The 18506-nt window shown below is 37.5% G+C and overlaps 1 protein-coding gene across 1 annotated transcript; it reads left to right on the top strand.

Moving 5' to 3' along the window:
- Window positions 1-12756: 12756 nt before the first annotated feature.
- Window positions 12757-17973, top strand: LOC134814031 (inositol 2-dehydrogenase-like). The gene is made up of 9 exons (XM_063822006.1): window positions 12757-12925; window positions 13046-13131; window positions 13413-13557; window positions 14894-15049; window positions 15272-15426; window positions 15696-15783; window positions 15908-16082; window positions 16203-16243; window positions 17429-17973. The coding sequence occupies exons 1-9, from the start codon at window positions 12763-12765 to the stop codon at window positions 17581-17583; spliced, it is 1164 nt and encodes a 387-aa protein (XP_063678076.1). The 5' UTR covers window positions 12757-12762; the 3' UTR covers window positions 17584-17973.
- The last annotated feature ends 533 nt before the right edge of the window (window positions 17974-18506 follow it).

The raw sequence follows: 18506 nt of genomic DNA, 5'->3' as shown, positions 1-18506 counted from the left end.
AATGTATTCTCTCAAAACTGAATGGCAAAAAAGTATATATTCTTGGTGATTTCAATATAAACATGTTGAAGGACCCATCTCCATCAGAGGACAAATTCCAAGAAATAATATTCAACAACGGCTTCATACCAACCATATCAGTACCAACTCACCAAATGCCTGGCTGTTCCAGGACCTGTATTGACAATATCCATACCAATGTAGTAGATCAAACCCTTATTTCTGGTGTGATATCTGACAAGATCTCCCACCATCACCCTATATTCACTCTTATTGAACTTTCCCCTGACTCTGTGCCAACACCTGATTCATCAGACAAAATTACTATACACTACGACTATAGTAATGCTAACTTAGAAAAGCTCTGTCTTGAAATAGAAAACGATGTAGATAGGTTCCACCACAGCTGTAACACATTTGATTCTTTCATGCAGTTATTTCAAGAAAAGATAGATTTGTCTTGCAAACTTCTAACTCCTAGAACCACTAAACGTAACAGCATAACCAACCCTTGGATTACCCAGGGCCTAATTAATTCCATCGATAAGAAAGCTAGGTTGTATTTCGAATGGAAGAAGACTTGTACATTAAAACTACCTGACGGGGACCCAAACAAGCACATCTACTACAAGGAATTCGACAAGTTTCTCAAAAGGTCAATAAATATGGCAAAGGCTATGTGCTATACTCAAAAATTCAAGAAGTACAGCATGAATTCGAAAAAGACTTGGGAAGTTATAAATGAACTCCGTGGTAAAAATTTGTCTAGATGTAAGGACGATTTTGTCATAGATGGCCAGAGAGTTACTTGCAGACGAATAATTGCTAACAAATTTTGTGAATATTTTACATCTCTTGCAAGTAATCTCAATAAAAATGTATTGTCAAACAATAGTATTTCTCTGGAACCAGTAGAATCATTTGCTCAGTTCATGTCTAATTCAGTATCTGACTCCATATACCTTGAAGAAACTAATGAAGACGAGATTGTCGAGGTCATCAGAGATTTTCAAAATGGCAAGGCGAGTGACATACCTATAATCGTTGTAAAAAAATCGGCAAAGCTCATTGCTGGTACCTTGGCCAGGCTTTACAACACATGTATACAAAGTGGTACATTCCCAAGTATATTTAAAACTGGTAAAGTTATTCCTATTTACAAGAAAGACAATAAGGAATGCATTGAAAATTATCGGCCTGTATCAATATTACCTTTATTTGGAAAAATCTTTGAGAAGATCATTTACAAACGCCTTTATAATTTCTTCACATCTAAAGGTGTACTAACAGACTCACAGTTTGGATTTAGAAAAGGCCATTCTACCACTCATGCTCTACACAAATCTATAGACTCCGTTACAAAGTCTCTGGCTAGCAATAAACATGTATTGGGCATATTCATTGACTTGAGCAAAGCCTTTGACACCCTTGATCACAATATTCTTCTAAGCAAGTTAAATTCCTACGGTATTAGGGGTTCAGCACTTACCTTACTTAAAAGCTATTTGACTAACAGAAAGCAGTATGTTATGTATAACGATGTACCATCAGTAACAATGGACGTGAAATTTGGAGTACCACAAGGGTCAATTCTTGGGCCACTACTCTTCCTACTGTATATGAACGATATAGTAAACTGTTTTTCAGACAGTGAGGTGAAATTTGTACTTTATGCTGATGACACTAATATCTTCATATCAGGACCATCTAGAGAAGCAACATATAAAAAAGCCAACTTAGTACTTAAACATGTCTCGATTTACATGAAATGTAATCTACTTCATATCAACATGTCCAAATGCTGCTACATACATTTTAAACCTGCCTCTGAATATGATGACACCTGTGCGCGGACTAGACCATTTGCTAACCTGCTAGATGAATCTAGATCAATATTCATCGATGGTAAGGTTATTACTAAAGTCAAGGATACCAAATTCTTAGGTGTTGTTATAGATAGTAAGCTAAACTGGATTGCCCACATGCACTACATCCGTAAAAAGCTGCGGACCATGACTGGTGCAATCTGTAGAATCCGGCACTCTATACCTGCTGAACTATACTTGAAAATATATAATGCTCTTTTTGAATCACATCTCAGTTATGGTATAAGTGTTTGGGGTGTTGTCATCAAGGAACGGTCCAATGACAGTCTTTTTATCACTCAGAAGCACTGTATAAGGATCCTTTTTGGTGATCTCGACTCATATCTAGATAAACAATCAACATGTGCAAGAACTAGACCATATGGTATGCAAAGATTAGGCCATAAACATTTTGAAAAGGAGCATACAAAACCCATTTTTAATAGACTAAAAATTCTTACAGTTCAAAACTTGTTCAAGTACCATTGCATTTCAGAATTCTCTAAGATTATCAAGTACCACTGCCCATACTCCCTTTATGAGGCCATCAACATTTCAAACCGTACAACGAGTTTAACGGTTATTCTTCTTAATAAATCAAATACTTTTTTGTTCACTGCAGCCAAGCTTTGGAACACTGTTCATAAAAAAATTCTAACCTCAAGCAATTGCCTAGAAACTTCCATTAACTTGATAAAATTGAGAACCAAGGCACTATTATTACAAGTACAGGCTGCTGATTTAAAAGATACTTGGAATCCAAACAATTTTAAATTGCAGTAATCTATTCTTATCGCAGCAGCACACACTTAACACACTTAATATTACTATCATGATTGTATCATAGACTGAAAAGCTCTCAGATCAATTTTGGGCGTTTTTAACCACTTGTTGTAATGTTTTTAATTATTTAATATCTTAACTTAACTAAATTTTTATTCAGATCGAATTAACAAATAATATTTGATAATTTATTTGATAGTTTAGTCTGATATTGATATTGACTATATTGATATTGTTATTATTGAATGAAGTTAACTCCAGACGTACATAATGTTACTTCTTTTAACAAAGGGACTTGGAGTATAAACGACCAAGTTAGCATACATTTTCAACCAACCAAGAATTCTGGAGGCAAAGGTGGGTGCGTAAACTTTATGGTCTGTACTCTCCGATCCTGTATCACCCAGGATTCTTTTCGACGTTTTTGGTAAAAGGTATATACCTTCTAGTCAATCTCTTGCTACTCCAAGTCCCCCAAGATTTCTAAACTAAAGTTCGTCCTAGTTATATTATATTATATAAAATATATTTTTTGTTTGCTGTAACTGATACTAAATAAAATTGTTGTTTTCCTGAAATTGTTGTTTTCCTGACTACGTCAAAAGGGAGAAGTTATTATGTGTGGCGATGCAAATGCAAGAACTGGAAAACTCCCAGACTATATCCTTTCCTGTTATGCACCTGCCATCCATGACATCTATAACGACATTGGACTCGAGCACGACATAGAAGAACCAAGAAACAATTCTGACCTTACAATATCTGAACCCCACTGCCAACACTTCCTTGACATGGTTATCAATAACCAACTCAAAATTCTCAATGGTCGTACCCTTGGGGACACCACTGGAAAAATGACCTGTCACAAATACAATGGAAGCAGTGTGGTTGACTATTTTGTAATCACCTCATGGGCAAGAGATCATGTAAACTCTCTCCAAGTAAAAGAGTTTACATCATACTCTGATCATTGTCCATTAGTCTTGAAACTCACTACATTTGAACCATTTGTCGCAAACTTCCAGCTCCCAGACTTTTCTAACTTTCCTTGTGGCTATAAGTGGGACAGCAACACCTCCCATTCACTATTTAAAAAAGCCCTTACCTCGCCCGAAATTATCAACAATCTGGAAAGCATTGTGACAAATGAATTTAGCAGTACTCTGGAGGGCAATCACGAACTGAACGATGCAGTCATAAAATGTCTCCACAGTGCTGCTGATATAGCCCTAAAAGTGAAAAAGCCTCCCAAAAATTCTGCCCGTAAAAAATGGTTTGACCCACAAGTCAACTCCTCGCGGCGGAACCTTAATAGGCTAGCAAATCGGCTTGGTAGTAAGCACTGTAACAGTATCCTCAGACGAGAATACTTTAAGCAACGCAACAAGCATAGCAATTTTGTAAACAGTAAGAAAGTAGCTTTCCTTAAGAAGCTAAATGAAGCTATAGAAGAAGGTCACATACTCGACTGGAAAAAATTTAAACGGCTCAAACAAGAACATGACACTAGCCCCTTACTTGACAAATTTGATTTAGCTAGCTTCCATGACTTCTTTGCATCCCTTTATAAAAAACCAGACCAGGAGCCAGATCTCACTCACCACAATCACAAACATTACCCTGAACCACCAGATCTGGATATCCTAAATAAGCTCATGTCAGAATCTGAAGTGACCTCTGCCATCAAAAATCTCAAAAAAGGTAAAAGTTGCTCAAACGACTTGATATCCAACGAGATGCTTCAGAGCCTAACTCTGCTTTGTATCAAAGCCATCCTCAAAACATTCGATCACTCACTGGTCTCAGGTTACTGTCCATAGCATCACTATCATCCTTACACCTATTTACAAGTCTGGCAACCATTTCAGCCCGGACAACTACAGAGCAATAGCTGTTGGTAGCTGTATGGGTAAACTGTTTTCTAGCATCTTACTTGAGCGTCTCCTGCACTTCAAAAAGCTCTACTGCCCTGACCCAAAAGAACAACTAGGGTTCTCGAAGGGTGCTCAAACAAATGACCACGTTTTTACCCTTAAGACAGTCATTGACAAATATACCAAGGTTAAGAAAGCTCGCCTCTATGCATGCTTTGTTGATCTAAGAAAGGCCTTTGACACTGTATGTAGGGACCTCCTTCTGCACAAAATCACATGCCTTGGAATAACTGGAAACTTCTTCAATTGCCTAAGTGATATGTATAGAAACTCAATAGCTCATATAAAAATCTCCAAACTCTTGTCCCCTAATATTGACAAGGAACAGAGCAGGGACACCCCCTATCACCGGACCTTTTTAAAATCTATATCAACGACTTGTCATCTCTCCTGAAATCTGTTGGTGATTATCCTATTCTAGCTGACGTCCTAATATCACATCTGCTCTGGGCTGACGATCTTGTCCTACTTGCCCTAAGTCCCAAGGCCTTGCAAGACAATATAAACATCCTATTCGACTTCTGTAACTCTATGGGCCTTGAAGTAAACATTAAAAAACCAAGATTCTCATATTCTGCCCTCCTAAAAGAAAACAATCCTATGAAACATTCATTTTGGGAGGCCAGCCCATCCAACACACCGAAAAATACTGCTATCTTGGCATTATATTCCACAGAAATGGATCTTTTACAGCAGCAAATACTGAACTGAGGGCCAAGGCTCTCCGTGCTCTCTATGGCCTCAAAGGCAATATCGTCAAAGATGCCCTCTCTCACCGTTCTCTAAACATTCTATTTGACTCTCTAATAAAACCGATACTGCTCTATGGCTGCCAAATCTTATGTCCTCACTCAAAAACCATGAGATACCTCTCCAAAACAGATAGCAAAGCCAACCCCCAGCATACTCTCAGGTACATCTCACAAGACCACTATGAAAGATTCCACCTTAAGTTTATCAAGTGGTCCTTGTCTGTCCATTCAAAAGCATCAAATATAGGCTGCTGGGGCGAAAGTGGGCGCCACCCCCTCTTCTTTGAAGCCTGCAAACTTGCAATAGATTTCTATAGTCGCCTTGAAAGCACTGAAAATGAACTTCTCTCCGCTGCATTTCACGAGCAGATTATGCTGGGCCTTCCTTGGTACACCAACATCTCTAATCTTCTCACCAAATATAACTTCCCTCACTCATCCTCTTCAAAATCCAAGCTCTCTACCCAAATCAGTCACAACATGAGGGAAGAATTTGTGGATACCTGGAAATCTGCCAAGGCATCCTCACCTAAATTAGAATTCTACAATCAAATTAAACATGATTTTGAACCAGAAACATACTTAGGAGTGGTTAAGATCCCCGATGCTCGGAAAAGCTTAACAAGGTTTCGTATTAGCTGCCACAATCTTTACATTGAGAGGGGCCGTTACGAAACCCCCCTAGTACCAAGAGAACATCGATGGTGCACTTTTTGCTTTTTCAGCAAGGGGCTTAAGCCTATTGAGGACGAAATTCATGTTCTAACTGACTGTTTACTCTACTCCTCAATTAGAGAAAAATTTAACTTCCATCCCAAAAATATTACTGACCTAGCCGGTTTGCTATCCGATAAAACACTAGACCCTACAAAATTTACTGCCACAGCAAGAGCAATCCATTCAATTCTCTCTGTGAACGAAAATTTTACAGCCTACTATAAGAGCCCAGATTTCCACTCAAATACTGGCCAATGCATAATGCTATAGGACCTCAAAAATAGTATTATAAAACATTTCTATTTTATCCCTACACATTTGTAAATAACTAGAATTGTGTAACCTTAAATTATTTCAGAATTATAACTATTGTGAATTCAATAAAATAATTATCACTTTTGTATCCTTGTATCCTTGTATCCTTGTATCCTATACATCTAATTTGACAGTCTTGGGCGCTCTTACTAAATCGCTTGCCCAAATTTTAAGAAAATTCTTGTGAAAAGGCTCTTTAGGCATGAAAGTAATCTAGATCGGTGTATTTTGGACGCTGATTCCGAATCAACCCCCATGACGTAGGGTTAAAATGCTTCCCTGGAGAGTTATGGGCAAAAAACCGTTTTGGTCACGTGACAGGCTAGTAAAATACGAATTCGATTGTTTAGGGCCCGGGTTAGGGTTAGGGTTGTGGTAAGGGTTATGGTTAGCTTCGGGGTTATGGTTAGGGTTAGGGTTGGGATTAGGGTTTATGTAAAACCGTTTTGTACGGCTGCAAAACCATAAAAACCAACGTCACGTGAAATTTTTGGGCAAGCGAATTAGTAAGAGCCAGTCTTGGGACAAGTGAATATCATCCGTTATATATCAACAATCAAAAAGTTGTTAGTTGCTGTTTTTAAAAGTTGTGGAAAGAAAACGTAGCCGTTAAAATCAGACATTTCCATTTTATTAAAATTGCATAAAAATTGCAACTAAACTATAAGCTAAAATCATAATTTTTACATTTGCTTGATGTATCAATCATATAAATTTATGATATCAATACAAGCTTCATCAAAAATTTTTAAAAAAATTTTTAAGCCAGCATAGTTATATATTGAAAAATATAAACGCGTTTCCAGGTCACTAACATTTGGCAAAAATGAAATCGCGCCGCGCGTTTTAAAATCTTTTAAAATCGAGCGCTACCAAATATTGGGGTAGTGCTTTGCAAAATTGAAAATAAAAGCCGTAATGGATGTTAAAGTGTGATTAAGGGTTCAATCATCTGCGTCTTACAGGTTTACAGTGGCACTTAAACATTTTATGGGGTGTAGGCTAGTATCTTTCACTTCAAACTAAAGCAGGAACAAAGTTTAGTAGTGCAATTATGAATCACCTTGTGATTATATACATACTAAATATTCAAAAAAGTTTTAGTTTTTGCTTTGACCTCACTGTCGCCTTTCCACTTTCATTCATGGCCTGAGACTCATCATGGACTATGATCAATTTTTTTCCTACCCTCACAATTTTACCCAATTGCGATATTTTCTTCTCCTATAAAAATATATAATCTGATTCGATATAACGTGTTATCACTGCTGGAGTAATGGATATAATTGTGTGTTTAATTTTTATATTACAATCAATTTATCATAGTAAATTAAAATGGAATCTTATCTTCATTCTTCTTCCTTTCTCCTCCTTTTTCTACGTTCTCGTCCTACATCCTCTACTTTGTTGGCATCATATACATCGTCACCGTTGTCTTCATCGTTGGTAGTGTGCACCAATGACCAAATTGAGGTCCAGCTTGTCAACAACAATCTGATTTAATTTCAATAAAACATGAGTTGCAGCTGTTCCCTTATCGTATGCTTGGAATAACCTTTGAAAGGAACGAGCAGCATAGCTAGGATGTAGATAAGAGGCTAATCTACTGCTGGGTTTGTATACAAACTGTAATAGGGGGATGAACCAGAAAGTCTTGCTGAGGTTGGTCAAAACTACGATTTTTATTCTCTTTTCTATGGCTCATTTGTCTGGCAAAACAATGCAATCATGTTAGAGCTGAAAAAAAATGGTCTAAGGTCACCAAATCAGCTGTGAGACTAGCCTTTTATGTCCAAAATGCCTTACTTATCGTATCCTAGGAATATCTCTTTGGGTTACTAATTGAATGATATCAGTTAAACAATAATTAAAGGTATTTATTGGTGTTTATATCGATATTCACCATGATTTCACATTTCGACAGATAGAATCAGGAAACAGCATTCTTAGGCCAGATGTGTGGCGCACTCCAATTTCTAAAGTGGCAGTCGGAGGTGTATGCTGACTCCGTCCAGCCAGGTTATTCATTGTGATAGTGATGATATTTAGGAATTGATTTGATATCTGGCTAATTTCGTCAGAGTCATTCTTGATACATACCTCTCAAGGGGCTCAAGGCAGGCTCCCTGCTTCCAAGCTAGCGTGCATTGCAAAGGGAAGGCCGGGGCCTGCCTTATGAGATCACATCGCAAAAGGGAAGCATCGATTTTAAGATGATATATGGAGGAGTAAGATCAGACTTCGAAATCGGGATCAGAAACGTCAAAACCTATAAATTTCTAAACTTTTCAGAAAAATTGCATGACTATCAGATATTTATATTTGGAGGACAATGAAAATAATTAAGCTGCAGCTGCTGTGAAGACATATCCAAAACTCGCTCACAAACCTGCTTCTCCCATAATTGATACATACAGTGAGGGGGACTTTTCGACCAAGGAGGAAACATGAGTAATGAGTATGGTGTGTTATTTTAGTGTAAGTAGTTGTTTTATTAGTTATGATAAATAATTAGGAATAGGGGGGTTATAAAGAGTATAAGAGTGCATTGTGTTATATTATTATAATTATATGTAACCCACTTTCTTGAGATTATTGATTCATTATAACAGTGTTCTATTTGTATTAACCCACCTAACTGTGTTACAAATCCCTAATAACACCCCGTGTCCTCAGTAACATCCGTCACAACAGCTTTCAAGACGAGACCAAATCGTTGCTTCACATACTCACGTAGGTTGTGTTAGTTATTTACTTTGTTTTTATTTTACTCTTCCAATTATTATTTCTTTAGTTTCCTTCAATCGTTTCTACGATTATTTACCATAACTGCAATCTGTAGTAACCCACGAGGAGTAACCATACTCGTGTGAAATTTATAGAAAATCTTGGTTGGTTGGTTATAGAACTCGTCCCCAATCTCGTATTGGAAAATTATCCAACTAAATACTGAGTGTAGATACGGGTGGTACCTGCAAGCTCCAAGGGTATTTATTAAGCATTAAGAGTTCTGTACAACTGCAGTTAAAATGTTTTAGAATATTTAGTAATAATTTGGGTCAGCATCAAAGTAGTGGTACTTGCATTCAAATTTTTACGGACACACTGAGCAAGAAAACCCTTGATTCAATTTCACGAATACTGCGACATTAGTGTGACAAACGTCTGCCCCAAAGTTCCAAAGGGTAGTTTTCACTCTTCTAATATCGACCCCTGCGGGTCCTACATACTTCCAAATTTTAAATGTATCCCACAGTTTCACACAATGTACTGGAATGTTACACACAGAGCGATATATTCACTATATCCTGTATCACTATATTATTATTATTGTGATATAGAGACTACTAGACAGTATATAATATAGCCGTTAAATGTATCTTATCACTTGTGTTAGTAGTTCACGACCAATCCTCCGGCACTAATATAATTTTCTGATATAATTTTCCCACTGTCCGTTATATATAATACGAGACAAAAGAAACGCAATCTTAGGACGTGAGGAGAATGAGGACTACTCGGGCTAATAAATTATACGAAAGACTTCAGTTAAATTGTTTAATTCTAAAGAAGGAGGAACGTGTTACGTGATATTTTGATCTTAACCGGTTAACTTTGTCTCAACTCTCAGCACTCTGATCATTAGACACTAAATTAGATTAGATCTCCCTGTATCTCCCTGTATGAGCTGTGTATGAGCTGTGTATGAGCTGCTGTACGGGATGAGTCAGAGTAGAGGGTTATCTTACTAGGAGGTGTGTGTTTACATTACTCCTGCTTTCTTGTACTTGTACTAGTATAGTATAGTATTAGTTGCGCTTTCTTGTACTTGTAGTAGTAGTAGTAGTAACTAGTAGTAGTAGTAGTAGTCGCGTACAAGATATCCAGTGTATTTGTAGTGATATCTCACTGAGCTGCGTTGCGTTATCTAACTCACATTCTTGCTCTATCAGACCTGGATTAGCCTTCCTCATGAAACCATCTTACTATATATAAAGCGAGACGATATATATATATTTATTTATCCGTGCCATTTTACTGACACCACGGCATCAACTTTAACACGACTTTCCGCAAAAACCGTAAAAGATATACAACTGAAACTTTTTTGACTGGGTCAAATGCTTTAATGGCCTTCAAATCAGCATGAAAAAATAAAAAATTGGACAAGAAATAGGAGTTTTAGAGCCCAAAATTTGGACCCCCAAGTGGTGTCAAAAACGCGAATTAAATAGGTAATAATTATTTTAGTCTCTTGAGTCTTGACACCACTTTAGGGTTAGACGGGTTCCTGCTAGTTTATTTCATGTCAGTGTCAGCTTTAATTGGCTGGTGTGCTACATAGACTTGTTGTTATTATTGGTTTCTATTGGTTTTAACATCTCAGCTTCGGGGCATCTTATAATTCCTCTTCATTCTACATGCTACTCTCCTCTCATTTTCCATTAGATTTCCCCGGCATCATCTCCTTGGAGGGTTGCCACACCCTAGATGTAGGCAAAGCGTCTTCATGTTATCCTCTTATGGGCAATCCAGGTCCAGCCTTTCTCTCTCTCAAAAAAATAGAAAAAAACAATCTCTCACAGTCGATATATAATAATGAGATGAGAACTTATTTGTGCTTTGTTTGACATCAGCTCTGAACCGCCGTGGTATTGTGCAGTTGCTGATTGCACATGTGTCTTTTCTACCAGCACTTTGAACTGTTAGATGCTTTCCCGACTGTTCCTACTTTATCTCTCAACACGTCACGTGGTTTTGTAATGTAGGAAATTAGGAATGTAATTTGTTAATAGGTGGGATCGGTAGATAGAGAGAAGATGGTATTTGTATTCACTGCTACATACTATACTGTACACTGTACAGTGCTACATACTGTGTAATTCAATTATAATTCAATCTCCTGAGTTTTCCTTTGCTCAGTTCCTCCTCTTTATTGGATAGTTGTAGAGTGCGAGTGTAGACTTAGTAGTAGTAACCAGTTGTTACGTCCGTAATCGTGCTTACTTTGAGCTTCTAGATCTACCTCGTCTGTACTCCGTAATCGTGCTTACTTTGAGCTTCTAGATCTACCTCGTCTGTACTCCGTAATCGTGCTTACTTTGAGCTTCTAGATCTACCTCGTCTGTACTCTGTACTCCGTAATCGTGCTTACTTTGAGCTTCTAGATCTACCTCGTCCGTAGTCGGTACTCCGTAATCGTGCTTACTTTGAGCTTCTAGATCTACCTCGTCCGTAGTCTGTACTCCGTAATCGTGCTTACTTTGAGCTTCTAGATCTACCTCGTCCGTAGTCTGTACTCCGTAATCGTGCTTACTTTGAGCTTTTAGATCTACCTCGTCCGTAGTCTGTACTCCGTAATCGTGCTTACTTTGAGCTTCTAGATCTACCTCGTCCGTAGTCTGTACTCCGTTATCCGTAATCGTGCTTACTTTGAGCTTCTAGATCTACCTCGTCCGTAGTCTGTACTCCGTAATCGTGCTTACTTTGAGCTTCTAGATCTACCTCGTCCGTAGTCTGTACTCCGTAATCGTGCTTACTTTGAGCTTCTAGATCTACCTCGTCCGTAGTCTGTACTCCGTAATCGTGCTTACTTTGAGCTTCTAGATTTACCTCGTCCGTAGTCTGTACTCCGTAATCGTGCTTACTTTGAGCTTCTAGATTTACCTCGTCCGTAGTCTGTACTCCGTAATCGTGCTTACTTTGAGCTTCTAGATATATTTCGTCTGTACTCCGTAATCGTGCTTACTTTGAGCTTCTAGATATACTTCGTCTGTACTCCGTAATCGTGCTTACTTTGAGCTTCTAGATTTACCTCGTCCGTAGTCTGTACTCCGTAATCGTGCTTACTTTGAGCTTCTAGATTTACCTCGTCCGTAGTCTGTACTCCGTAATCGTGCTTACTTTGAGCTTCTAGATATACTTCGTCTGTACTCCGTAATCGTGCTTACTTTGAGCTTCTACTTCGGGATTTACTTGCTATAGTATTACTCCTCTATACAAATGATAGTCACAGCTGCTTATTCAGTGCTTCGCCTACGTTCAATCAATTATTCAATTAATTATTTAATTGAACTATTGAATGTTATGCACGCAGCCAACAGCCTTTCATAAATATGTCAATCGAATTATATCATCATATCATTTCTTACTAGACATATTTTTAAATCACAACTTATTGTATAGTAGAGCCTGTACATAAATATTTAATTAATTAGCCAGTGTTTGGCCAGTTCGTGCAAGAAATGTGATTTATCAGATCTCATATCTCTGGTTTTTTCTATACCGTTCATTTTTCAGGCCTTGTATTACAGACTCTGTAATACACTGTAATTTACAGAGTTTCTACTGTAATAACACTACAGTTCAAGGCATTAATACTATAAAACTGCTCAGATGGCAACAGTAAGTTTCAAAACTGAGTCCCCCTACGTTAAAAGGGAGGAGAGAGAGCACGACCCATCTGATCTGAAGTACCAGAAGTTTCTGGATACAGTCTCTGGGAGTGTTTCTAGCAGGAGACCTGTTACCATGGCCCTCTTTGGGGTGGGAAGAGCTGGTTAGTTCATGTTTAATTTATAGTATTCAAGTTTTAAATATTCATTTTAAATATTCTCCATTTTAGGCATTGCAGTCATCAACAATAATAGTTTGATACGATTACTAGTACTGTTTTCAGGGGGTATTCACTTGGGGAACTTAAAGGCACATTCAAGTATCAACCTGAGATATGTTGTTGAAAGTGATCAAAACAAATGGGACCAGGTTTTTAAAATTAAAACATTTAAATTTTTTCAATAATTTAATGATAAGCTAACATTTTCTGGATTGTATCATCCTTTCTTGTAAGTCATTACAAATACAAACACATCTGGAGTTCCGTGAATTAGTCGCAGAAGAACAAATAAATAACTAGAACTATCCTCTGTATAAATTTAAATGTACATTTTCATCGGGTATATTTTAATGTCGATTATCGAAGCATGTAATAAATGTTAGAATTAATTAATTATTCTATTTAATTTAACAGAATACACCCCTGGCAGATACAGTCAGTATGTGGTAGCAGCACTGAAATAGTTCACCCGGATCAAGCAGCTGAGATGTTATCAGACCCCGAGCTGAACGCGTGTGTTATATGTACCCCTACCTTTACTCACAAGGATATCATTCTGCTGTGTCTGGAGGCAGGTGAGATTATTAATAAAGATGTCTCATTGCAGTATTATTTGGTTATAGAATTACCTTGACTTTTGATATTCAATTATTTAAATTTTATCGTTAAAACTTCATTCCATTGGAAATATTACAAATCAGCCAATTGTAATTGAGAATTTCTGGGTTGTGGCCATTATTCTTAAAAACCTAGAAATGCCTCCTAAGGTCACAGCTCGTATTATTTGCCCATTTTTCTCCTTCTGCACTTGGGGCCCAATGTAATTGCTCGACTTTTCATCAGGTCTCTCGAGGCCTTTTGTTTGGTTATTTGGGTGTATTGGTGTCCCCTGATTGTTATCATCGCTGTACACTTGTCAAGGCATTTCTTGGTTTCTCTAGTCCATCTTACTATATATAAAGCGAGACGATATATATATGTGTATAGGTTTACAAGGTTTACAAGGTTTACAAGGTTTACAAAAAATAGATCTATATTACAGTGAGATAATGTCAGATCAGCATAGCTAAAGGTCAAAGTCCGAAATCCAAATAGAAAATCCGTTACCATTAAGGTGTTTGATGAGTGTAAAGAAAAAGTGAAAATGAAGGGGCTGTGGAGGAAATGTGTATATATCCATGCCATTTTACTGACACCACGGCATCAATTTAACGCGACTTTCCGCAAAAACCGTAAAACATATACAACTGAAACTTTTTTGACTGGGTCAAATGCTTTAATGGCCTTCAAATCAGCATGAAAAAATAAAAAATTGGCCAAGGAATAATAATTTTAGTGCCCAAAATTTGGACTCTCAAGTGGTGTCAAAAACGCGAATTAAATAGGTAATAATTATTTTAGTCTCTCGAGTCTTGACACCACTTTAGGGTTAGACGGGTTCCTGCTAGTTTTTAGAAATTCTATACAACATTGATATTGTAATAAATTCTGATGATAATAATTGAAAGATTTCAATAAAAAAAATATATATACAACAACAATAAATACAACATGAAATTAGTTGGTTAAAAATGTTTCTAGTGAGCCGACTCCCATAACATTACTATAACACTACTACTATAACGGAACTAAGTCCGATGTACGCCAGATAACCCCCTCCATAATATATCCCTGTCAGGGTTCGCAGTTCCTCTTTAGAGTTTGTCCCAACTCCCTTCAGTAACATTGTCTCCAGGTAAAGCAGTTTTCAGCGAGAAACCAATAGGCGAAACTCCAGAGGACACTAAAACTTGTTACATGACAGCTGAGAGGGTGGGTAAACCTCTGTTCTGGTGGTAACTAGGTGGTAACTAGGTGGTAACTAGGTGGTAACTAGGTGGTAACCAGGTGGTAACATAACACTGTCTCCAGGAAAAGCAGTTTTCAGCGAGAAACCAATAGGCGAAACTCCAGAGGACACTAAAACTTGTTACATGACAGCTGAGAGGGTGGGTAAACCTCTGTTCTGCGGGTTTCAGAGGAGATACGATCCTACTTTCGCTGATATTCAGACTAGGGTCAGAAGAGGTATGTGGCTGTGTGTGACATTGATTTTTAGGTATTTGTGATATTCTAGAACATTTTATATCTGTGTTTGGCTTGCTGCCAATTCAAAGGAACAGTCCAAACATAACCAGGAATAGTGCCACGAGAGTGCCGCGACAGTGCTATTGGGATATGGATGTATGACCGACTTTTGATATCAGTTAAGCTGACTGGTACAATGAGTTTCATAATATTATATTTCAGGAGAAGCAGGGCACATCCAGATAATAAAGAGTATATCACGTGACAGCCCGCTACCCTCTCTTGACTATCTCAAGATATCAGGAGGAATATTTCACGATTGTATGGTTCATGATATAGACATGCAGTGTTGGGTACTTGGAGAGTTGCCAGTTCAGGTTAGTTATCATTCAGATGGTATGAGACACAGTTATTGAGGTACTTGAAGTTTGATTCTGGCCGGAGAAAGCATCCCAGAGAAAGCATTACAAGTGGAAAATCATGTTTTCCCATTTCTGTTCATTCCAGGTTCAAATATTATGATATTTCCAGAAGACACGTTTAAGGTACTGCAGTCTGTCAGATTTCCGGAGAAGGCTTTGAAAAATTAAAACAAAATGTGACATTTTTCACAGAATTTTTCTTCGGTGACCAACTTAAATTGCAGGTCCACACGATCGCCAATGCACAGATTCCAGAAATAGCTGAGATTGGTGACTATGATAACGTTGTCACAACCCTTACATACCCATCTGGTCAGTTTTCCATATTACAGCTGTTATTAGTAATTAGTTATTAGTCGGCATTGGCACGCTCTTACATTCCTACTGAACACATCTCAAGTATGATTACTAATTACTAATTACTAATTACTCTCAGGAACGCTAGGAATAATAAACGTCAACAGATTCGCTGCGTACGGTTACGACCAGCGCCTAGAAGTGTTTGGTATGAAGGCAATGTATGAAGCTAACAATGGTAAACCTAACACGGCAGTTTACAGTACCAGTAGTGGATCTAGTTCTGTTCCTATATACCACTCTTTTCCTTCTAGGTGAGAAAATGCTTTTTATTTGGTTTCCACTTTAAACTCACTATGTATGCATGATTCTGCATTTAACTCTTCGGCTGTGTTGCTATTAATAATGCTAACTGTGTTCTATTGCGCGCGCAGGTACGAAGAGAGTTACGCTGCTGAAATGGACCATTTTGTTGGTAAGATTGTTTATTAATTACCAATTACAGAACTAGTTGAGCGCAAATCTGCCACAAATCTGCCACACTCCCTCGGCGCAGATTTACACCAACTTTAACTTCTCGCGACTCAAACCATACCGTTCATACCGACTACTAGGACTCTAGGAGTTCAAGGAGTAGTCTAATTACCTCAGCAAATATGTTGAGAGTCTCAAAAAGTTCCATGTTGCAGCAAAAAGACTTAGGGCCTCAAAAGCACAACTAAAAACATAAAATTTCAAAATTTGCCACAAATTGAGTCGCTTATTGCTCAAAACTGGCCCGAACGATTTTCTTTAAATTTTTTCAGTACCCTTAGCATACCTTTTGAGGTGTTCCTGCAAAATTTAAAGACATTTCTATGTCTAGGAGCTGAGATATGAAGTCAAACACAAAAATAAGTTTTGTGCCACTCGCAATCGGTGCCACGCCGAAAGCAAGCGACCAATTTGTCTGAAACTTGGTAGGTATCAATAATGCCCTAAAATATGGCGACTGTCCAAAAATTATGGAGATTCGATGTTTAGAACCGGAGATATGGGCCGAAAAACAGCAAATTAAGGATGGGGCCATATCTCAGCTCCTAGACATAGAAATTTCTTTAAACTTTGCAGGAACACCTTAAAAGGTGTGGTAAGGGTATTGACAAAATTTAAAAAAAATCGTTCGGGCCAGTTTTGAGCAATAAGCGACTCAAAGTAATTTTTGAAATATTTTCTTGTGTTTGACATTATATCTCTGATTCCAGACATAGAAATTTAAAAAAATTTGATATAATCTTTAAATAGTGCATATCTAACTGCTGTAGAAGTTTTTAAAAAATCGTTCGGGCAGTTTTTGAAAAAATCGACCTAACATGTTTTGAAATTTTTCCTTGTGTTCGGTATTGTATCTATGGTATTACGCGTCACATCAAGCTCATATTTTGTAGTCACAAATTACTGTTTGGGAAGAAACTGCTGTCAAAATTTCAGTATGATATCTGCTAAGATCTTTGAGTTATGACGTCTTGAATTTGTGGCAAAAGTGTGGCAAAAGTGTGGCAAAAATGCGCTCAACTAGCCCTCACCAATTATGAATTACTAAGTTGCACTAATTACTGATTAATAATTACTACCAATTACTAGTCACTAATTAACAATTACTAATTACTAATTACTCCAGATGTAGTGAACGGAACTAGAGAGTTACCCATCACGTACTTACACTCCAGTGCTGTATCTAAGATAGCTGATGCTGCTGAGAAGTCAGCTAGAGAGGGGGTCTCTGTAGGGCTAGTGTGGGACAAAGCGGAGATACCGGCTGGTTACTTCTGTTGATTAGCTAGATAGTGGAATCAGAATAACACATGGTTATTATCTTTAGAGTTAGAGTTAGAATTTTACAGTCAGATTTTATCAATTTATAAGTATTATTATTATGCTAGGTTATTGTACTAAATATTGTTAGCTGTTGTTAGCTGTTGTTAGATATTGTTAGATATTGCTAGACATTGTTAGGTATTGTTAAATATTGCTAGTTATTCTTTGCACCATTTATAATTTATCTGCAGCTTCATATTGGTTTACATCAGTTTATAATTCTTGATATTAATCGTTAGTAATTATGATTAAATATGTTTCTCTCATAACAAATTACTACTGCTAGTTCTCACACATAAATGATTCAACCTGCCCACCAATCACTCACTATTAGTATTGGGGGTAGTTCACATATCACGTAATCGGCTGAGGGGGGGGGGGGTTTCCGAATGATTACGCTAGAGTAATTTTGACACAATAGCTATGTGTAAAACTGATTACGGAGGGAGGGGGGGGGGGGGGGGGGTAAAAATGTTCCAAAAAATGATTACGTAATATGTGAACGACCCCTTATTATTATATTGCCTGGACATAATAACAATCATTTTAACATTTCCTGGATTAGATAAACTTTTAGCCCTCTGCCAATCTCCCTTAGAACTTAACCTTATACTCTTAGCGATGCTTTAGTTAAATGGGTAGATAATAATGGTTTAGCTCTCAACCTTAAGAAAACAAATTATATGATCTTCTCTCGACAAAGAAATCTTAATTATCGTGATGTGGCAATTTCTGGTGTCACAATTGAGAGAAAAACAGAAGCCCGTTTTTTAGGAGTTATAATAGATGATAAACTAAACTGGTCCCATCATATTTCTGCCATGAAAATGAAAATGTCCAGATACATAGGAGTCATGTACAAACTTAAAAAATATCTGCCT

This window comes from Bolinopsis microptera, chromosome 4 (genome assembly GCF_026151205.1).
Source record: "Bolinopsis microptera isolate Bmic1 chromosome 4, MBARI_Bmic_1.0, whole genome shotgun sequence".
Lineage (NCBI taxonomy): Eukaryota > Metazoa > Ctenophora > Tentaculata > Lobata > Bolinopsidae > Bolinopsis > Bolinopsis microptera.
The sequence above is the reverse complement of the archived record's forward strand: the minus strand, read 5'-3'. Positions and strand labels throughout refer to the sequence as shown.

Coding starts and splice junctions, on each gene's coding strand:
- LOC134814031 (XM_063822006.1), top strand. CDS start 12,763: ATGGCAACAGTAAGTTTCAAAACTGAGTCCCCCTACGTTAAAAGGGAG. Junction 13,132..13,412: donor ATCAAAACAAATGGGACCAG/GTTTTTAAAATT, acceptor CACCCCTGGCAG/ATACAGTCAGTATGTGGTAG. Junction 16,244..17,428: donor TGAAATGGACCATTTTGTTG/GTAAGATTGTTT, acceptor TAATTACTCCAG/ATGTAGTGAACGGAACTAGA.